This window comes from Sminthopsis crassicaudata, chromosome 5 (genome assembly GCF_048593235.1).
Source record: "Sminthopsis crassicaudata isolate SCR6 chromosome 5, ASM4859323v1, whole genome shotgun sequence".
Taxonomy (NCBI): Eukaryota; Metazoa; Chordata; class Mammalia; order Dasyuromorphia; family Dasyuridae; genus Sminthopsis; species Sminthopsis crassicaudata.
In genome coordinates, this window is record NC_133621.1 from 229,396,004 (window position 1) to 229,417,716 (window position 21,713).

General features: G+C 41.4%; 2 protein-coding genes across 2 annotated transcripts in view; one reads left to right on the plus strand and one right to left on the minus strand.

Annotated features, from left to right (window-relative positions):
* Positions 1-305: 305 nt before the first annotated feature.
* Positions 306-21,713, plus strand: part of FIGNL2 (fidgetin like 2) — a 123,311-nt gene continuing 101,903 nt past the window's right edge. The window contains exon 1 of the mRNA XM_074270351.1: positions 306-692. The gene's annotated coding sequence lies outside the window, so the exon portion shown is untranslated. The remainder of the gene's footprint in view (positions 693-21,713) is intronic.
* Positions 14,160-19,816, minus strand: ANKRD33 (ankyrin repeat domain 33). The gene is made up of 5 exons (XM_074270343.1): positions 19,749-19,816; positions 19,150-19,412; positions 18,549-18,678; positions 16,119-16,259; positions 14,160-14,890 (listed from the first exon to the last, which is right to left on the minus strand). The coding sequence occupies exons 2-5, from the start codon at positions 19,348-19,350 to the stop codon at positions 14,169-14,171; spliced, it is 1,194 nt and encodes a 397-aa protein (XP_074126444.1). The 5' UTR covers positions 19,351-19,412; positions 19,749-19,816; the 3' UTR covers positions 14,160-14,168.

The window sequence follows — 21,713 nt, forward strand, 5'->3', positions numbered from 1 at the left end:
TCTGGAAATCTTTTACAAGGTGTGAACCAAGAACATTACCTTGTCTCAGGTTCTGGCCCATAACATCTGTAAGAATCCTAACACATATTGTATGTTATATCACTACTAGCATGTACAATTCATGTTTGTTACACCACATTGAGCCTTCCCTGGCTGTGGGGAGAGTCATCACTAATAATCTGTGTGTTATTGCTATGTGCTTGTGTAATACCTCCCATGCTAATGAGTTTGTGCATACCTGTTTCTAATAAGACCCTTCAGCCCAGAAACCTGCTAGCAATCCCCACTTCCCTTTGGTGCTTTTCACCTCCTTTCCTGAGAAGTCAGGGAGGGTGTGACCACCTGTGTTCTAAAACAAAAGAAAACGGGAGCTGTAAGGGGCTGAAACTCTTGAGTTAATGCACTGAGATAGGACAATCGAGCGCTTGAAGCTAATTACTGATTGGTCAATACTCTATGAGACTATGCTTAGAAAATAGCCCTTCCCACTATCCTGTGCTGGCCCAATCATTTGGAGTATACAGAAAATTGTGGGAGGGACTAGGAGGTGTAGGGAGACTAGCCAGGGTCACTTCTGCAAGAGAGATAAAGAGGTGAGGTCGCAGAGATCCCAGGCATCCACTCTCTTCACTTCTATTGCTAAAGACCAAGAATAAAGACTTTTGCTTATCCTGACTCCGGCTGATTCTAAGGTACCCAGGGTGCTAATGCGGTCGCCACAGGGTTGCATAAAATTTTTTCAGGCAAAAAGGAGTCTTGAGTGGAAAAAGTTTGAAGCCCAGCATTATGATACCATCTATGTAAAATTATTCTAAATGTGCTTCTATTCATCTATTCTAATTTTTTTCTGGATGCAATGATTAGGGGGAAAGGAAGTGAACCTATATGTTCCAAAATGTTTATAACAGTTCTCTTTCTGGTGGCAAAGAATTGGAAATTGCAGGGATGACCATCAACTGGAAAATGGCTGAACAAGTTCTAATTTATGATTGTGATGGTATACTACTATGCAATAAGAAATTATGATTTCAATGATCTTAAAAAAACAAAAACTTAAATGAAATAATGAAAAATGAAATGAGCAGGACAAAGAAAACATTGTATGCAATAATGGCAATATCATTTTAAGAAGGACTTTGAATGAATAAGTCATTTTGATTATTATAAACTCCTAAATTAAATTATAGAGGACAAATGAAGAAAGATGTATTTTCTGACTTTCACAGCCAAAAGCCTATAAGAGGTCATTTATACTCTTGTTTCTCCTTCCTCACCTTCTATTTACTCCTTAATTCTTTAAAATCTAGCCTCCTGATCCTTTCACTTGGTTGAAGCAGCTCTCTCCCAATTTAACAATGATGTCTTAATTGTCAAATCCAATGGCCTTTTCCCAGACCCCATCATACACGACCTTTTGGTAACATTTAACTCTACTACTTAGTCCTCCCTTCTGTATTATTGCTGGATTTTTTTTTTTTTTTTTTTTTTTGGTCATTTCTCTCTTTGGGTTCTTTATCTATCTGAACACTCCTCGATTTCCTTTGATGAATCATCATGTCCCACCCATAAGGTATACCCTAAGTTTGTTTCTTGGGTCTTCTTGTTTCTTAGTAATTTCATGGATTCCCATGGACCCGATTCATTTCTATGCAAATAGTGGATAGATCTATATATCCAGTCTATGTCTCTTTCTTGATCTCACCATCTATATGCTAGACGTAATGGAATGTCTCATAGGTATCTCAGAATCAGTATGTCCAAAATTAAATTCCTTCTCTTTCTTTCTAAAAATCACTCTCTTTCCTAAGTCATTTCTGCCAAAAGCATACCACCCTTCCAATAATCCAGAGTGCTCCAACTAGTTGGGCAGTTAAGTAGCACAGTAGATAGAATACTGGGCCTGAAATCAGGAAAACTGAGAACAAATCTGCCTCAGACATTTTCTAGTATGACCTTGGATAAATAACTTAACCCAGTTTGCCTCAGTTTCCTCATCTATAAAATGAGCTGGAGAAGGAAATGGCAAACCGTGCCAGTGTCTTGCTAAGAAAATCCCAGATGGATTCATAAAGAGTTGGACATGACAGAAAATGTCTGAACATCATTATACCAACAAGTCATACAGAAAACCCTTCCTTGCTACCATATCTAATCATTTAACAAGTCTTGTATATTCTATCTCAAAATATATTTTGTATTTTCCTTCTTCTCTCTCCTTACATAGTTATGACTTTTAGTTTTTAACCCTCATTTGGGCTATTATAGTAGCCTCTTAATTAGACTCCCTGACACCACATTCTCCACTAATAAATTCATCCTTCCACTAGCTGCCAAATTGATATTCCAGCATGATTCCTTATTGTTTCACTATCTCATTCAAAAAACATCAGTGACTCCCTATAGTTTTTCTCTAGGATAAACTACAAATTCTTCTATTTGATATTTAAACCCAAGATGGAGCCAACTCATCTTTTTAAACTGATTTCATTTTTCTTTCTATAATATACCCTGTATCTCAGCCAGACTGACAAACATAGGATTCCATCTCTCATCTAAATAAATGTCTTTGCTCTATCTCCCATTGTAATCTCCAGCTCCATTCTAGCTCAGCTCTAGTGCCTCTTCCTCCACAAAGCCTTTTCTGATCTTCCCCAACTGTTAACACTTTTCTTCCATCCTAATAATTCCATTTATTTTTTGTGGATATTTACATATTCCTTTTTAAATATCCTTTTTAACATTATTAAAAATTTTTTTGTGTTCCAAATTTCCTCCCTCCTGCTTCTCCCTGTCCACTGATAAAGCAAGCAATATAATATCAATTGTACATATGAAATCATGTGAAACATTTATATATTCTATATATTGCCAAAAAAACAAGAAAAATAAAGCAAGAAATACTTTATTTTTTAATAAAGCTTTTTATTTTCCAAACATATGCACAGATAATTTGACAACATTGACCCTTGCATAGCCTTGTGTTTCAGATTTTCTCCTCCTTCCCACATATGCACAGATAATTTGACAACATTGACTCTTGTGTTTCAGATTTTCTCCTCCTTCCCCCTCTCTACTCACCTAGATGGCAAGCAATTCAATATATGTTAAACATGTTTAAATATATGTTAAATCCAATATGTATAAATATATACAATTATCTTGCTGCACAAGAAAGATTAGATCAAAAATGAAAAAAATGAGAAAGAAAACAAAATGAAAGCAAACAACAAAAAAAAGAGTGAAAATGCTATGTTGTTGATCCACATTCAGTTCCCACAGTCCTCTCTCTGAGTGTAGATGGTTCTCTTCATCATAAGATAATTGAAACTGGCTGGCATAATATCAATGTTGTCATGTTCTGCTCATTTCACTTAGCCTCAGTTCATGTAGGTCTCTCCAAGCCTTTTTAAAATCATCCTCCTGATCATGTCTTATAGAACAATAATATTCCATTACATTCATATTCCACAATTTATTCAGCCATTCTCCAACTGATGGGCATTCACTCAGTTTCCAGTTTCTTGCCACTATGAAAAGGGCTGCCACAAACAAAAATTGTATTTTAATTTGCACTCAAGAGTTCATCAGTTCTTTCTCTCTGGATATGGATAGCATTTTCTAGGATGGGTCCCTTGAAATTGTATTGGAACATTATCTACATCAGAGTAGCTAAGTCCTTCATAGTTGATCATCATACAATATTGCTATTACTGTGTACAGTGATTTCTCAGGTCTGTTCATTTCACCTTGCATCAGTTCATGTAGGTCTTCCCATGGTTTTCTGAAACCAGTCCCTTCTTCACTTCTTAGAGCACAAAAGTATTCCATCACAATCATCCACAATTTGTTTAGATATTTCCCAAATGATGGGTATCCTCTCAATTTCAATTCTTTGCCACCACAAAAAAAGCTGCTATAAATATTTTTGTACATATCGGTTCTTTTTCTTTGATCTCTTTGAGATACAAACCTAGTAATAGTATTGTTAGTTCTAAAGGTATGACATTTGGAACATATGTTTCCAGTTTTGTCTTTGTATCTCTAGTGTTTAGCACAATTACGCACATAGTAGGTGCTTGAATAAATGCTTTTTAAAAAATTAAACATGAAAGACTTAAAAACTCTGATCAATGCAATGACTATTCACAACTCCAGAAGATCATTGATGAAGAAAGTGATAACCAGCTCCTGACACAGAGGTGATGAACTCAAGATTTAGAATGGGATAAATATTTCTAGTCATGGCCAATGTGTGAATTCCTTTTGCTCAACTATGTGTATTTAAAAGTTTTGTTTTCTTTTGGGAGGAGAGAGAAGAGAAAATGCATATTATTTTAAATTTTGAAATTTTTTATTTTCTATTTTTAATATTTTTAGCCTTTAAAATTTTTAAATTCTAAAATGTTGTTGAATTACTATGGAGGCTGAAGAAGAGGAAAAAGTCAAAGATGAATGAGTTTTTGATCTTGCATTGCTTCGAAGAGCCAAAAGAATAGTGTGTTTGAAGTACTGTATCATTATAAACTTTTGCCATAGTTTAAACTATTATTACACTTATTGCTAAGTTTGAGGTTGGAGAGGGGACAGGCTGTGAAGAAGGCCCTCAAAGGCTGTGCTGAGGTCTTATATCATTTTGACTTTTGAGGAGAAATGAGAATTCAAACACTTTAGCGAAGGACAAGGATGAAGTTTGGATTGTGGTTTTTTGAGGCCAAAATAGGCTTAGGGCCAGATTCAGGGAGGGGTAGGAACTTCTGCAGGGCTCTCCATGGAGAGACCAGAGAGATCCTGGGTAATCTGGATGATTATCAGAAGTAGCAGAAAAAAGAAAAGAAGCTTGGAGAAAAGTCACATAGAGATTGAGGGTTAAAGATAAGGAGCAGAATAGTTTGTGGGGAAAACTGTGGGGGGGGGAACTAGAAAAGAAAGAGATTTTAAAAGTTGGGGGAAGCAGAACAGCATCTGGGGAATACTATGAAATAGAGAGGACTGGACCTCCTGCTGTTCACAGATGGCACCTTGGAGAAATCACTTAAACCTCAATTTTTACATCTGTAAAAGGGGGATTATGGTATTTGTGTTACTTACATTCTCAGGCTATGATGGGTGAAGTGCTTTTAATCTCTAAAGCACTTTATATAAATTTCAGTTATTAATAAATTGGAGGGCCTTGGCACTCAGCAACAGGAATAGAGGCAGACAGGACATGTCTTAGTCCTTCTAAGGCTAAGGTGGGTGGGGTCCACACGGCTTACTTGGATACAGGAACCTGCCTTTGTTTGCAGCCAGAACGGAAATTCCATTCAAAACCAGCCCCTCTGCCAGACCCTCCCTTCCCATTACTACCCCTCTCCCACCCCCATACACTCCTAGCTCCCGTCCTTCTACTCTGCCCTAGGGGCACCAGTTAGGTGGGCTTCTCTCACTACAAATCTCTGCCCTTCTAGATGATGGATAGCTTCAGCTTCTCTTAGTCTTCCTACCATATAAGTGGGGCATCAAGAGAAGGTCCACCTAAGGAGAAGAAGGCTAAAAATAAATAACTTTGCTACAGGAAGACATAGGCAAAGGGAAGTAGGTCTTTTCCTATACCAGTGACTGTGTGTGTACTATGTCTACATATATATGTGTCAGAGAGAGATAGAGATAGATCGAGAGATAGAGACTGAAAAACAGAGGGGGGGGGCAGGGAGAGACAGACCAGAGACAGACCAGAGAGGAGAAAGTGGGAGAGGAGAAAAAGGGAAGGGAAGGTTAGGGGAAGGGAGGGGAAGGGAGAGAAAGGGAGAAGAGGGGAGGGAGTGGAGGAGAAGAGAGGGGAGGGGAAAGGAGGAGGGAAGGAGAAGGGAAAGGAGGGAGGAGAGAGAAAGGGAGGAGAGGGGAGGGAAGGGGAGGGAGTGGAGGAGAAGAGAGGGGAGGAGAAAGGAGGAGGGAAGGAGAAGGGAAAGGAGGGAGGAGAGGGGAGGGAGGGGAAAGGGAAAAGAAGGGAGGGAGAAGAGGAGAGGGGAGGGAGGAGAGGAGAAGGGAAGGGAAGGGAAGGAAGAGAAGGGAAGGGAAGGGAGGGGGGAAAGGGAGAGGAGGGAGGGGAGAAGTAGGGAAGGGAAGGGAGAGGAAGGAGGGGAGGAGAGGGGAAGGGAAGGGAGGGAGGGAGGAAAGGAGAAGGGAAGGGAGGGAGGGAGGAAAGGAGAGGGGAAGGGAAAGGAGGAGAGGAGGAGGAGGAGGGAAGTCACACAAGTAGTCATACAGTCACACAAGTTGTAATTAGCAGAGCTTGAATTTTAACCTGGTCCTTCTGATGTCACATTCAGTACCCATTTCATGGGCAGCCTTTAATGGATAATGAAAGGGGATTCCCTCAAAACCTCCTCCTCCCCATATCTTCCTACTATAACCAGATGAAAAGTCTCACTGTTAGTCACTCTCTGGGATTAGACATCAAAAACATTTCCAAAAAGTTCCTAAGAAAAAGTACAAGTTTCTGAGTAGGGTAAAAAGCATAAGAAGGAAGAGAAGGTGGTAATTTTAACCCTTTCCCATGAACCCCCTGTAGATGAGTTGCTTTAGCTAGCTGTTGCCTGATAGAGAGCTTGCTTCCAAGGCGAATAGAATTCAGGGCTAGAAAGTTTTGATGGCTGTGAATGAAGGATAGGGTTAGGGAAGAATGGCTGGAACATCTCTAGAGTTGAAAAAAGAGAAAGACAGATTGGGCATCAAATGGGGCCCTGGGAAACCCCCAGTACTTCAGAGGTTGTTTGGATTGGTGTCAATTGGTATAAAAAATAAATTTAAATCACTATACAACTCTATAGCCAGTTCCTTTTTCTATGAAATAAGGTAACCATCATATATAACATTAAATAATCTTAGCTGCAATTTGTATGGTAGCAAAAAAAAAAACCAAAAACTTCTGAAAATCAAGCAGGTACTTAGTTGGGAAATTATAGTGGTGGAATGTCACACATGCTGCCAGACTCAGTCATTGGTTATTTAATTTTGTTTTCTGTTTTTATTTATTTGAGAAAAATTTTAATGATATTGGAGGCTACATCTAGAAGTAATTGTGGCATGAAAATAAAAGTTATTCATGGAACTTTCTTTTTAAAAGAAGAAAAGTAAGATTATAATTGGAGATAATCTATAAACTTAGGATTTAATAATTTTGCCTTTTGTGGGCATACAAATCAGACTCATTTTTTAAAAATGGGAAGTAAAGGTCAAACAGCTGGTAAATGTCAATTGAGATGCTAAGGTTGATCTCCTGCCTTCAGCCCAGGAAGCTTCCTGCTTACATCATCATGCCTCTCTTTAGTGGCCAAGCAATATCTAGGGATCTGAAACAAGGCCCCAAAGCAAATTGTGTGTGTGTGTGTGTGTGTGTGTGTGTGTGTGTGTGTGTGTGTGTGTCTGAATATGTTAAAGGAGGTTATGGATAATCTTCAGAAGAGAAGGTCTAGATAGATCCACAACAGGAGCTTACCTATCAGTAAGGTTCCAGATTCACTCAATTCATCAGAAGGACCAAGTTAAAATTCAAGCTTTGCTAATTACTATGCCTTATGTAGACCTGCTGGATGCAGGGTGGTAGGTTCAAAAACCTGCTGTAGTTTGGACCTTCCTCAACTCCTAAGAGCATTCTTTGCACCTCCACTTTCCCCTACTCCATGCTGCTCTGGTCTGGTATGGAAGGGAATAGAGAAGGCAAGGAAGTGCCCCATTCCATTCTTCCCATCCCCTCCTCCTTCCACATGGTTAGCATTAATTAATAATGCTAATAACAGGAATGGAATATGTCTCCTTCCCCCCTCACCCTCCAGTCCTAGATCTAAACCAATCAGTATTGTAGGAGAGAAGCTAGGAAAGGACCCCATAGATATTTGGGAAGATACATAGAAAAAAAAATGTTCAAGCTGAGTATTTAAAGGACTTTGAATCAAAAGCTTACCAAACCTAATCTTGGATTCCCCATTTTCAGTAAAAATTCACCTTCTCTCCTCCCATCCCAACCTTTCTCCAGCTGAGAACAAAAAAAATGAGACCTATTACAAACACCTATATTCAATCAAAATAAATTTCCACAATGACTATGACTAAAAGAATATTTGTCTCCTCCTTCAGTGAGTCCACTTCTTCAAGAGGTGAGTGTCAGGTTTAATCATTAGTCCTGTGGAATTCTGATTAGTAATTATGCTTATCAGAGGTCCCATTTCTTTTAATTTGTCATTACCATCTTATTGTGATATGAATTGTTCTCTTGGTTCTGTTCACTTCACTCTGCATTAGTTGATACAAGTATTCTCTGAAACTCTTTCCATCATTTCTTATAGCACAGTAGTATTCCATCACCTTTCTATACCATAACTTGTTCCTCCATTCTCCAATTTATGGGCATTCTCTTAGGTTACTATCCTTTGCCACCTCAAAAAGAACAATAGATAAGTTTATTTTGTTTAGGAGTGATCCCTCCTTTAATCTACCCTCCTTTTTATGTCTATATGTTATTATGGTTGACATATGATGTAGATTTCTCTCCTGATTGAATCTTTAAACTTTACTTTAATTAGGGCAGCTTGGTGGTGCAGTGGATAGGAGGACCCGAGTTCAAATCTGGTCTCAGACACTTAACTCGTCCTAGCTGTGTGACTCTGGGCAAGTCACTTAACCTCAGCCTCAGAAAAAAAAAAGTTAAAATATACATTAAATCCAATATAGGTATACATATTTATACAGTTATCTTGCTGCTCAAGAAAGATTGGATCTAGAAAGAAAAAAAAACCTGGAAAGGAAAACAAAAATGCAAGCAAATAATAACAGAAAGAGTGAGAATGCTATGTTGTGGTCCACATTCAATTCCTATAGTCCTCTCTCTGGGTGTAAATGGCTCTCTTAATTACTGAACAGTTGGAACTGGTTTGAATCTTCTCATTGTTGAAGAGAGCTGAGTTCATTAGAATTGATCATCATATAGTCTTGAGATCAATAATTACTAATCCAACTTTTCCCCCCTAATGAATTATACTCCTGATGATAAAAGGTTTTTTTAAAGATAGAGGAGACATGAATATATTGATAGACAGCAGGGAAGGAGTTGGTATATAAGGAGAGACAAAGTTTAGAAGATGATCTACTGGAGAAAATTGGAGGAGAGAGAATCAGAGATATATGGAGAGGGGGGACTCCTTGGTGAGAGGTAGGGTCACTTCATTATATGATGCAGGAGATATTTGGGGGAGATATCTGAGCCCTTCTTCTACTCCAAATCGTTTTCACTGTCACATTGTTGCTACTCTGAGCCTTAGTTTCCCTCCCTGTAAAATGGGAGTAGTTACTACCCTCCCTGCTCTCACAAGGTTGTCTAGGAATTAAGTAAGATGATACACACGAAGTATAAACTGTAGAATGGTATATAAATCATAATAAAATGCTATGTGAATGTGGACTATTAATATATCTCCAAATCCAGCAGGCAACATAGACAGGAGTTGCTTTCCTCCAATTATTTCTGGGAAAATGTCCCCCAAGGAGAAAGGGCTGGGCCTGGAGATTCCCAGGATGGCAGTAGATGACTCATTCCCTGTTATCCCCCCCCCCCCATCTAAGGGCAGCCCAGGGGAGTCTGCAAATTCCCAACTGTATGAATAGCAAGGGTCTAATAAGATGGTGCTGGGGGTGGGAGCAAAGCAGGCAAAGGCTGAGGCTTTGAGGGAAAGAGAAAGAACCGAAGGCTAATCTGGGTTTTCTAGGCAGAAAAGTGAAGGTCTTCTCTTCCTATGGCAGGCATCTCTGGTTCAGAGTTCAGTCCAACCACTACGGAGAAAGGGAGAGAGAGGAGCTCCCAGGAGTGCCAAAAGGGGGCAATAAAGAAGTCAAGGAGCAGGACTAAGTTAGTCTTGGAAGGCTGCCTAGAGGAAGAGAAGCTACGAGGATTTGGATAGAAGACACAAGGTTCCTATTCAACAGCTACATCACAATATTTGGGGTGGAAGAGACCTAGTCCCATCTCTCTCTCTTTTTTTTTTCCCCACAAATTTCATAAACTGAAGTGTGGAAGCAATTTTCTCCAATGTTATACAGGTTACAGTTATATAGTGTTAAAGTCAGGTTTTTAATCTTGACCCTCTGATTTCAAACTCAGTATTTTTTCCAAAAAACCACCAATATTCTTCTTCCCTCCTCCCCCGGCATCTAATATCACTTAGATATCTCTCCCAACTATCTCCTGCCTCACATGATGAAATGGCCCTTCCCCTCACCAAGGACACCCCCTTCTCCACGTACCTTAGTCTCTCCTCTCCAGTTTTTCCAGCAGCTGAGTCTTACCATGACCTTCTAATCTTCAGTTTCTCCCTATATACATTCATGTCTCTATCTTAAAAAAAAAAAACAAAAAAAAAAAACTTTCATCAACAGGAGTAGAATTCATTAAAGAAAAAAAGTAGGGCTCAGATCAATTTAAGTCAAACTTAAAGATTCAGTCAAGAGAGAAATCTACATGATATGTCAGTCATATTTATATTGTTTTAGATTGGGGGCAGCTAGGTGGCGCAGTGGATAGAGCACCAGTCTTGAATTCAGGGGGACCCGAGTTCAAATCTGATCTCAGACAAATAACACTTCCTAGCTGTGTGACCCTGGGCAAGTCACTTAACCCCAGCCTCAGGGGAAAAAATATTGTTTTAGATCCATGTCTAATGTAAAAATACATATGCATGTATGTGTATATACCTGGGGGCATGAATGCCTGTATATATATATATAGAGAGAGATATATGGACCTATAAATATATATTTATATATGATTATATTTATATATAGCTATAACTGCTTGGGGGAAATGGAGGGGATGAAAAAGGGAGAAAAGAATAAAGTAAAAAGTACACAGCAGAGAATTAAAGAATAACCTATAAGGAAGCAAAAAAAAAAGTACAGTCATGAATATAATGCCTTCTATTATAACATATACTTTCTTGAAATAGAAATTTATTGTTACATATTTTGAATTCTCCCTGATGTACTGCTGGGCACATAACTATGTTTTATTTTTGATTTTGTTTTTTAGTTTTCCTTTTCGGTCTTTCATTTTCTATTTTGTTTTTCTTATTTTGTATTTAATTTTAAATAAATAAATAAACAACTTTGATTTGATTTGACCATCCCCACTAGTGATCAATCTATGGTTCTCGGCTAAATTCCTTAAGAAGATCACTTTAGGTGCTTCCACTTCCTTTCCTCCCACTCTTCTTAATTCTCCATAGCCTGGCCTCTGTTTTTATCATTCAGTCCAAACCAAATCTAAGTTACCAGTGCTCTCTTCATCATCTTTTATTTTATAATTTTGTAATATTCTTTTCTCAATCCTCATCCTTCTTTCTTTTTATTAACATTCAAATTATTCTTTTTTATATTACAAATTTATTTTATTCTCAATTCACAGAACAAAACAGGTACATCCATAAGTACAATGTATTTATTGTACTTTTCCTTCCGAATACTCTCTCCTCTTAGCTTTCAATGAGACTGCTCTCTCCTGATTTTTATCTTACCCAACTTCTTCTCTGTGTCTTTTTCGGGATCTTCATCCAGATCATGCCCACAAAACATAGACATCCCCTTAGGCTCTGTCTTGGGCTCTCTTCTCTTTGTGATATTATCTCCCTGGGTGATTTCATCAGCTCCCATGAGTGCAATTATCATCTCTAGCCAGATGATTCCCAGATCAAGCTATTCAGCTTGGATTTCTCTCCTGAGTTCCAATCTTAGTTGCCAACTGTCTTTTGGAGCTCTTAAAATGGATGTCCTATAAAGATCTCATGTTCAACATGCTCAAAACGTGTCTCATTATCTTTTCCTTTCAAACTCTCCTTGACTTGACTTCCCTATTATTGTCAAGGGGAACATCATCCTCCCAGTCAGGCCGACAACCTTGATGCTATCCTTGGTTCTCATGCTCTCATTTTCACCTTTCCCCCACACAGACAACTTATTGCTAACGTTTATTATTTCTATCTTACCATCTTTTCTCATAAATGCCCCTTTTCTTCTCACACATAATCATCACCCTAGTTTAGTGTCCTATTATATCTCCCTTTCTAATTGCTCTCCTTCCACCTCCTTTTCAATTTGTCCTCCATTCAATGGCCAAAATGCTTTCCTAGAGGAGCTAGATGGCACAGAGAATAAAGAATTAGCCCTGAAGTCAAATATGGCCTCAGATACTTAACTTAGCTGTGTGACCCAGGACAAGTCACTTAATTCCAGTTGCAATTCCAATTGCACACACACACACACACACACACACACACACACACACCCTCACACCAAAAACCAAAATGATTTTCCTAAAGTGCAGGTCTCAATTTTTCACCCACTATTTAATAAACTAAATTCCAGTGGCTTCTTACTATCCATAAGACCAAATAGAAACTCCACTGTATGATATTTAAAGCATTTACAACCTGGCTCTTTCTTACCTTTCCAGTCTCCTTTTACAAAGCTAGCACAGTGCCCGGCACACAGTAGGACTTTAATAAATATTGATTGATTGATTGACTTTATCCCCCTTCATAGAATGATTTAGTCATTCTGCTAACTATTCTTTGCACAGGATGCTATCTCTCATCTTTGCATGAATAACTTATTTCCTAAAACAAGTGAAAGTAACTTTAACCTTTCAAAGAAATAGAAAGGGATTCTTGGGAAGAGCTTTTTAATGGATCTCCAGAGAAAACCAAGCTGTTTCCAGAATGGAAAAGTTAACAGTTGTAGTGATGATAAAAGACACGGCTGTATCTTTCTCACAGTTGGAATAGTAAAAATTATTGGCTTCATTTTATCATTTGTTATTGCATATATAAGTAGGACGTCCATTAATCGGGATGTTTGTTTAAGCCTAGGAGGTTGGGGCAATGGGTGTGGGGAGAAAGAGGTGAGCAAAAACTCACCTGGAATTTTTGGAGGTTTCCCCACTTTATCAGATAAGTCTTTCTTAATAAACTGAGGTGTTGGTCTCAAGGCTAATTGATTAATTAATAAGAGATGTTATGACATTATAATCAAGTGGAAATATCAGAACACACTCCTCAGATCCTGGCATGAGGATATTGAGCTAGAAGCAGACAGAGGCAGGTATCTAATTTCTGGGCCAGGATTGTGCTTCTGATCAGAAGTGGGCGAGGTGGCCCTCTAGTGGTGTGATACCAGAGCCCTAAGGAGAAACTCTACTGATCCTCCCACCCCAACACAGGTGTGCATAGCGTGCAACTATTATCCATGATCCTTCCCCTAATGTAAAGGGAAAGGGCCAAAGTTAATACTTGCATATAATGGAAAATCATGGTTCTATAAGAAACAATCAGCAGGATGATTTCAGAAAGGTTTGGAAAAACTTAAATGATCTGATGCTGAGTGAAATGAGTAGAATCAAGAGAACATTGTACACAGCAACAAGATTATGTGAGGATCAGTTTTCAACAGCAAAGTGATTCAGATCAATTCAATAAGACTTGTGACAGAGAGAGCTACCTGCATCCAGAGAGAGGACTAAGACTGAATGTGGAGCATGACAGTATTTTCACCTTTTTTTGTTGGTTTGCTTGCTTTTTTTTTTCTTTCTCATTTTTTTCCTTTTTGATCTGATTTTTGTTGTGCAGCATGATAATTGTATGTAAATATGTATGGATAAGTATGTGTAGAAGCATTGTACATGTTTAACCTATATTGGATTACTTGCTGAATAGGGGAGGGAGTGGGGAGAAGGGAGGGAGAACAAATTAAAACATAAGGTTTTGCAGAGGGGAATGTTGGAAACTATCTTTGCATATATTTTGAAAATAAAAAAATTATTATTTAAAAAACCAGCACATCCATTGGAAAAAAAAAAGTTAATTCTTGTCTTGGTCCATATTCTATGCGCATGTGTACACACACACACACACACACACACACACACACACACACATTCACGCACTTTCCAGAGGTTTCAAAATCCTGCCACTGGCATCAGATCCTTGGCAAGAAGGGAAAACTCAGTCAGAAGGAGAACTTTAGGCTTTAAAGCTATTTACATTTCAGTCTGTGTGTAAGGGACCTTTTCCTAACATACAGAATACCGAGAGAAGATGGACTGTGACTTGTATTCCAATTCCCTGAGAGTCCTACCTATTACTTCCTCCCTAGCCCATCTTCCCCGCCGTTGGCCCCTTCTCGTCTCTCTCTTCTGCCAGTTTCCTTTTCTCCCTGAGTTTCTGGTAGTGCCAGGAAGGGGGTACCAGTCCTCGATGCTCTTTGGGGATTGAATTCTCCTGCTGACAGAATTGAGACCGGACCGTGGTGAAGCGAATTTTGGGGACCTGTGTGTTAGACATACTACTTTCCCTGGCCAGCAGCCAACTTGGACATAGGCTGAACACCCCTGATGGCCTCTGATACGGAACTAGGACCCGTGGGCTGGAGGGAGGTGGAGAGACACTTGGGGTTTGGGGTTGAAGAGGTACTGTGCCCTGAAGCTCTGGCACAGAAGGTCGGAGCATGCCCAATTCAGGTGGGAGATCCGGGCACAAAGTGTGGCAGGCAGTGATGATGAAGGGGCTGGCTAGACTGGTGGTCACTCTCACCAGGTGGTCCAGGACACCACCCTCCTGGGGAGGCTGCTGGAAGGAAAAGCTGAAGGTACTCTGGAGTCTCTCCAAAAAGGATGGAGAGGGATTGCTCTGGGCCTGCGCCACAAGCCCAGCCAGGGCCGGCCACTCAAGCCCAAAGTGCGGACTCAGCTGCTCAACGCGCGGATGCCGGGTCAGCTGGCGGATCCTTACCACCGTCTCAAAGCTGTCCGTCAAGGCTGCCCATTCCAAAGCTGTCTTGCCCAGAGCTGGGTCCACAGCTGTCAGGTCAGCACCTGAGGGAAAGAAAAGGCTTCTGTGACAGCAGAAAGGATTGGAGTGAGACTTCAGAAGTCTGGAAAAAGCAGGAGATTTCAGGATCAGGGAATGCAGAGCGGAAAAAGGCATTGGTGGCTGTATCCACCCACCCTCTTTACTTTGCACACAAGGAAACCAAAGTCCAGAGCATCTCTAGTTATGAGCGTCCCCTACACCTTCTACTCCCACTCTAACTTTGGTCCAGGAGGAAGTGAGGTTAGAGTTCAGACTGGCTGGGACCTGAAGAGAATGATTGTGTCCCTGGCCGTTTCTTAGCAGGAGGGAACCTTTCTCATGCCTCCCCTTCCTTCTATATGCTATGCTACAGCAAGGGAAGGGAGGAGATGGGGCTGAGCTCAGCCCTGCTGAGAGGATTTCAAGGATAAGTGGGCTTTGCAGGGCTTCCTCAGGCTCCCTGCCCTGATCTCTCGCACTGGCATCCTTCCTGCTCTCTACCTCTTCTCCAGAGCAGTTTACAACTCAGAAATGCAGCCTGTAGATGGCAATGAATAAGCTGGCTGAAGCTCCCTCGCACCCTATTTTGGTTATAGGGCTGTTCTCATCTTTTTTCTCCTCCCCTTGGCTCAGTAACACGAGGCCCCAAATAATTAAATTAGGAATGGGGCTTGGAGACAACCTCTGAAGAATATTGTTTGACTGGAAGATCGCTAAAGTCTCTGTGAATTCTATGGTCCTACCCTCAAAACCAAGCCCAAGACTTTCTCCCTTGGAGAGACAAAGGTGATGTGCAGGGGCTGGTTTTTCTGGGAGTGGCCACAGGGGGGAAGCATCTACCAGAGAAAGAACCATAACAACTAGCTGGCCTTGGAGTTTCTTACCAGCAGCATCCCAGCCCATGCTTCTTTGGGTCCCGGCGGCTGTTGCCCTGTCTGAGGCTCCTTGGCAGTCTTCCCCTTTCAGAAGGGGCCCTAAGCCTCTTTGGGGCCCTGGATACTCCATTAAGCCTGACTTCTCTATTAGGCACTCATACAAACTAAACCCTCTGCCAGTGTTGAGGACCTTCCACCAGGAAGGTCTCCAGAGACTACAGCCTCATCTCCAGCTCCCCAGAACTACCCCTTGCCAGCCTGTTTCTCTGCCTCTATCCTAATGGGTAGTGGGTGACACAGAACAGGGTCTCCACCTCCCTCAACCCTCTGGCCTGGCAGATGTGGATGGCTGAGTCCATCACAGGGAGCCCCCCACCTGACATGAGGAGAGCAGTCACACAGTCCGAGCAGCCCCGGACCGAAGCCTTCATCAGGGCGGTCAGGCCTCGGCCATCTCTCCGATCCACATCCAGGCCGGGGTAGTAGTTCAGCAGGTAATTCACCAAGGTGATGTGTCCTGGAAGGACATGGTCAGACAACAGACAGGGCCTTCCCTAGCATCCCAACCCTCCCATGCAACCCTCAGAGACCACATACTAACAAATAAGAGAGAAGAAAAGGGAGAAGAAATCTAAGGGATTTTCCTTAAAATGAAGGTGAAGAAGGAAACTTAGCAATTACTTCTCCCACCCCCTCTTCTCAGCAAAAGAAACTTTTCTTTAGGAATAGTCCTAAGGATAGGCAGTGGAAAGAGTAACTGGTTTAGAGGAAGGATTTGTAATCCAAGGTCTAGAATTTTGGTTTAAAAATACTTTAATAACTTTATTTCAATATAATTAGGTTACTTTGTAATCGCATTTTTTATGCATTTAAAAAGAAAGCTTTATAAGCTTCCCCAGATTGCCAAAGGGGACCAGGACATGAAAATGATTAAGAATCTCTGTTTTAGAATCAAAAAAGACCTTTAAGGTTATGTGGTTAACACCCTCTTTTGTTTCATAGATGAGGAAAACTGAGGCTTTGAGGGAAAAAATGACTCATCCATATATGATTTCATATAGTTATTAAGCATGGGCTAGGGGTCAGAAGACTCTAAGATTCTTTGCTCTTTGCATGCTCTGATAAAGCCTTCTTGGATTGCACTCAGTCTAGAACTTTGGCTATTAACCCCTCTGAGACTCAGTTTGCTCTGATAATCCTTTTCTGACTCTAAGACCTGGACATGTGATTTGAACTTTTCTCAGAGCCTCAGTTTCCCTAAAAAACAATCTAAGGAAACCTAATTTCTCTGGCACAGACGTTTCCCCCCCTCAGAGCTATAGTTCCCATTTTGTGAATAATCTATATCTGCCTTAAGACCCTAGATTAAGTGAGTCATACAGAGTGCTCTGGATATGAATAGGAGAAAGAGGATAGCGTTTAACCCTTGGGCCTTGAGCCTAGGTTATACAGGGACTGGGTGGATGAAGATGATCCCAGGCTGGGAATGTTCTATATTTTGTGTGTGAAGTTATTCCGAGGTTTCAGCTAACTGTATTTTAGACTCTCTAAACACTCAGGGTAGTGACCGGCTGTAGAGGTTAATCTGAAAAACTGAGAGAAATTGTGAGAGTGTTATATTGTCAATACGCCATTGGGTGCTGCAACTGGGAAGCCAACTCCCAGTGGAAAAGTGCTTTCCATAATGCAATTCTGTAACTCATGTGGAATACGAAGTCTTAGAGAGAAGCCTGGGAAAACTGGAAAGTTAAGTGACATGCCTAAGGGATATAAGGATATACCCTAGGCCTTTGTGAGTTCAAGGCATCCCTCTCTCCAGCTGCTACGCTGGCTCTAAGATAAACAACAAAAAACTAATAGTCACAACTCCAACTTATATGGTAGAAATGTCCTTATATCCATCCTATATAAGGAATATATATATATATATATATATATATATATATATATATATATATAGGTGTGAATATATACAAACTATATATACATACATATTAGTTCATATGTAGTATATCTCAGTAAATTGAGGAATTCTTTTCTTTCTTTCTTTCTTTTTTTTTTTTTGTTCCTGCTCCCCCATCACTTGTAAGTCAATAGTCAATACACATTTATCAAGGGTCTGTTATTTGTTAAGTCCTCAGGATTTTAAAAAACAAACAAACAAACAAACAAACAAAGGCAGTTGTTCCCTAGAAGATAGACAGATAGATAGATACACACATACACGGGATAAATAGAAAATAACTAACAGAAGGCAGGCATAAGAATTAAGAGGAGCCAGGAAGAAATTCCTGCAAAAAGTAGACCTAAGTGGTTCAGCACGCCTGGAGTGAAATTCAAAGCCAGACTTAGATATTTAACCAACTGTGTGACCTTGGGCATGTTATTTAAGCTCTTTCCTCAACTGTAAAATTAGGGTAATAATAGTGTCTACCAGCAAGGTTGTTGTGAGAAACAAATAGTGTAAAGTGCCTGGTACACAGAAAGCATTATGGAAATATTAGCTATCATTATCATCATCATCATCATCATCATCATCATAATCAGATAAAGGGTATCCCCAAAGTCTTAATGCAGTTTTAAGCTTTAACAACTCAAACTGACTTTTGGAACAGTTTCTACAGTAGAATTAAACTGAATGAGGCAGGAAGCCCATTTTACAGTTGAGGAAACTGAGAAGATATAGGGCTTCATTATGGTCGAACACCAGACTCGGAGTCCGATCCCTTTTTGGCCCCACCAGGGCCTTGATCCCTCCCTCTGCATCCCCTCTGCCATCTGTCCCTCCTCCCCCTTTCTCTCCCACCTGCCTGGGCGGCCAGCATGAGGGCTGTGTTTCCTTCTTTGTCCTGCTGATTGACATCGAGGAAGGGGCAGTGACTGAGCAGGACCACGATCCTGTCAAAGCCCTTGTAGCAGGCGACCATGAGGCCTGTCTGAGGAAAGGTCACAACTCAGCAGAGCCCCCTCCTCTTTCCGCCTCTCCCAGAATTCTCACCCTGGATGCCTTCTCCAGATGCCCTTCTCCTCCTTTTGCACCTCACGCATGCACATCCTCCCTGGGTGCCCCACTTCTCACTCCCTCAGCAGCCCCCGACTCTGCCCAACTGCCTTTGTCCTGGTGCCTGTCCTGATCCAGGTGAGGGCATCCCACAGCCTGATCTGTTGCTTTATTTCTTTGGGCTTCCCTCCACCCCCACGCCCTGGATGAGCTTCCTAAGGGGCCAAAGCCGAGAAACCATTCTCTCTAACTCAGCATCCCTTCATTCTTCTGGGCCCCCTTGGGGCACTTGCTCCTCTAGCCTGTGGAGGTAGGAGGGGTGTGATCTATGGGACTGGGCCCTTCTTGATTACTCCTGCAGGAGGCAGGCTGGATCGTTTCTGTCCACCCCCCCTGGTCTCCTCACCCTCCCGTTCCTGTCCACCTGGGTGGCCTCTTCAGGGCTGACCCCTCGATCCAGGGTGGCTTGGAGTTTAGTAGGGTCATTGTAGACACAGGCCCAGTAGAGAGGTCCCAGCTCACTGCTGGGGGCAGGGATTTCAGTTGGAGGGGGGCCCTCATGGTGTTGCACAGAGTCTTCTGAGAGCTCACTGTTTTCCTCCTCCATTTCTGTGGCTTAGTGGTGGGGTCCGCCGCCTGTCATTGCCCCATCCTCACCCAGGGAGCCGGCTGAAACACAAGCAGATGCTGAGGGAGGGAGGGAGTGTGTGTGTGTGTGTGTGTGTGTGTGTGTGTGTGTGTGTGTGTGTGTGCGCTCAGAGAGTGAAGGGTGGTTCTGGCTGCAGAAGGCATCCCTCCTACTCCCCTTTCCCAGTTGGATGCCAGGTGTGAGTGGGCACAGACAAGAGGTGTTATTTCACCCTCCACCCCCATCACCAATCACACACACACAGGGCGGAGGCTTGAGAAAAATTATGACAGTACCCCTTCTATGTCCCCAAAAGAAAAGCTGGTTGGGGAGCCTGAAGGAGCACCCAAGGGACCCCATTCCCTCAATAAACTCACCTCAAAAACTGACACCTTGGATTTCTAATAACCAGCAGCATAGAGCAGTCATAGCAGATGGAGGAGGCTTAGGGGAATGACCCTGAGAATCCCTCCCAGTGCCTGAGCTGGATCAAGCCTGGGTTAGCCAGGGATTGAGAGGGTGAGGATGACAGAGGGTGGATAAAGCTAGGGAGGGGCAAGGTGAAGAAGATGGCAGACAGGGCTGCTCTTGACACCGGAAAGAAGATAAACCTGACCTCAGATCTCCTTCCCCCATGGAGCAGGACTTGGGAGCTAAGAGTTTGATGACATTGACCTCTATCATGATCCAAGGACATTCCCACTCACCCCCAAAGAAAGAAAAGACCTCTAATAGCCCTAGGATTCGTGGGTAATTTTTGCCAATGTCTGAATTTCCAATGCTCGGTGAATTTGATTGTGCAAGCCTGAGGACTCCTCCTCCTTTCCCCAAACTGTCCATCTATGGAAGCATGTTGGAGTGCCAGGGAATGATAGCAGCCCAGGAAACAAGGGTAAAAGTAAGGGGGGAAAGGAGAAGGAGAAAAGGAGCCTCTGGAAACAAAGAAGGGAGTGAAGGATGGTGGGCAGAGAGAAAAGGGAAAAGGAAGCTCAGGGAGAAGGAATAGTTTGCAGGGTTATGGACAGAGGAGAAGAAGAGAATGAAATTTAGGGAGAGAGTGAAGAAGGGAAGTGGGAAGAGGGAAAGGAAAGAGGGGAGCTTAGGGAAGAGAGGAGGCAGGTGGTAGGAAGGTGACTGTATATCATCTTCCTGAGAGCAAACTGAATCACTAGGTGACTGCTGTCATCCCGGAACCAACAAAATCTTCTCCACAGCAAAGCAAAGGACAGGGATCACCTACTTCCTCTCCTCACCCTCTTCAAAGCTGCTTTGTAGATTTTTTTCAACCCCAATTTACCTATATCAAAATAGGGAGAGAGCAGGAGCCTAGGACCATCCTTTAAGGACTGGTTAAGAAACAAGAAGATATTGCATTTTAGTCTCTTATTTATATAATAACTGGAATTGATGTGTCACTCAAGAGTGGGGAGATTGTTTCACAGACTTAAAACCCTCTGAGAGAAATACTGGAGATATTATTCCTTTCTACTTTCCAGAGGAAGAAACTAAAGTTCAAAAAATGTCTTGCTTGTCATATAAAATACCTATAGTAATATATATATATTATATAAATATATAGTAACATATAATATACCTATGCCAGTAAAGATTTAACAACTGGGGGTAGCTAGGTGGTGCAGTGGATAGAGCACCAGCCCTGAAGTCAGGAGGACTGGAGTTCAAATCTGGTCTCAGACACTTAACACTTCCTGGCTGTGTGACCCTGGGCAAGTCACTTAATCCCAATTGCCTCAGAAAAATAAATAAATAAAAATAAAAAATAAAGATTTAGCAATTTGCTCTCCCCAAAAAAAGCATACCCACGACATACTTTTAAGTTTAATTTGCATTATTTAACATTTTTCCATCACTTTGATATCTAGACTATCAATAAAATAATAAACCAAGTCCTGATTTATAGCATTTGCTGATTTCTGAGATGTAATTGATTATCCTGAAAACTTAACCGTCAACTCTGGAGAGATTTGAGCTAGGTCCAACATAGCCTTGCTAGTAAGTGTCATAAACAGGTTTTTAACCACAAGTTCCTCCTGACTTCAGATCCAGTATTCCTTCTATCTCTTTTCTACCTTGTTGGTATTTAATTTAATTTCTTAAAAAGGAATGAAGAGTATTTGGGCCAAAAAGTCTCCCCTGGGATTAAAGGATGCAACTCTTGAGCTCTTAACCCTGATAATGTAAGAGCTAGAGGTGTTCAGGGACATCTCCACACTCACACAATCCCTCCATTTCAAACTGTGGTCTGGGTGTCTCTACTGAGACACTGGGGTCCCAGTTTTAATTCTTACTCCTTGAGAAACTTCTAATTTTGGGAAAGTTCT

What these genes read in the sequence shown, in the direction of transcription:
- ANKRD33 (XM_074270343.1), bottom strand. Translation starts at nt 19,350, where the DNA reads ATGGAGGAGGAAAACAGTGAGCTCTCAGAAGACTCTGTGCAACACCAT. An exon ending in AGGTGGACAGGAACGGGAGG is followed by an intron (nt 18,679 to 19,149) that starts GTGAGGAGACCA and finishes ACCTTTCCTCAG; the next exon opens with ACAGGCCTCATGGTCGCCTG. An exon ending in CATGCTGGCCGCCCAGGCAG is followed by an intron (nt 16,260 to 18,548) that starts GTGGGAGAGAAA and finishes ATGTCCTTCCAG; the next exon opens with GACACATCACCTTGGTGAAT.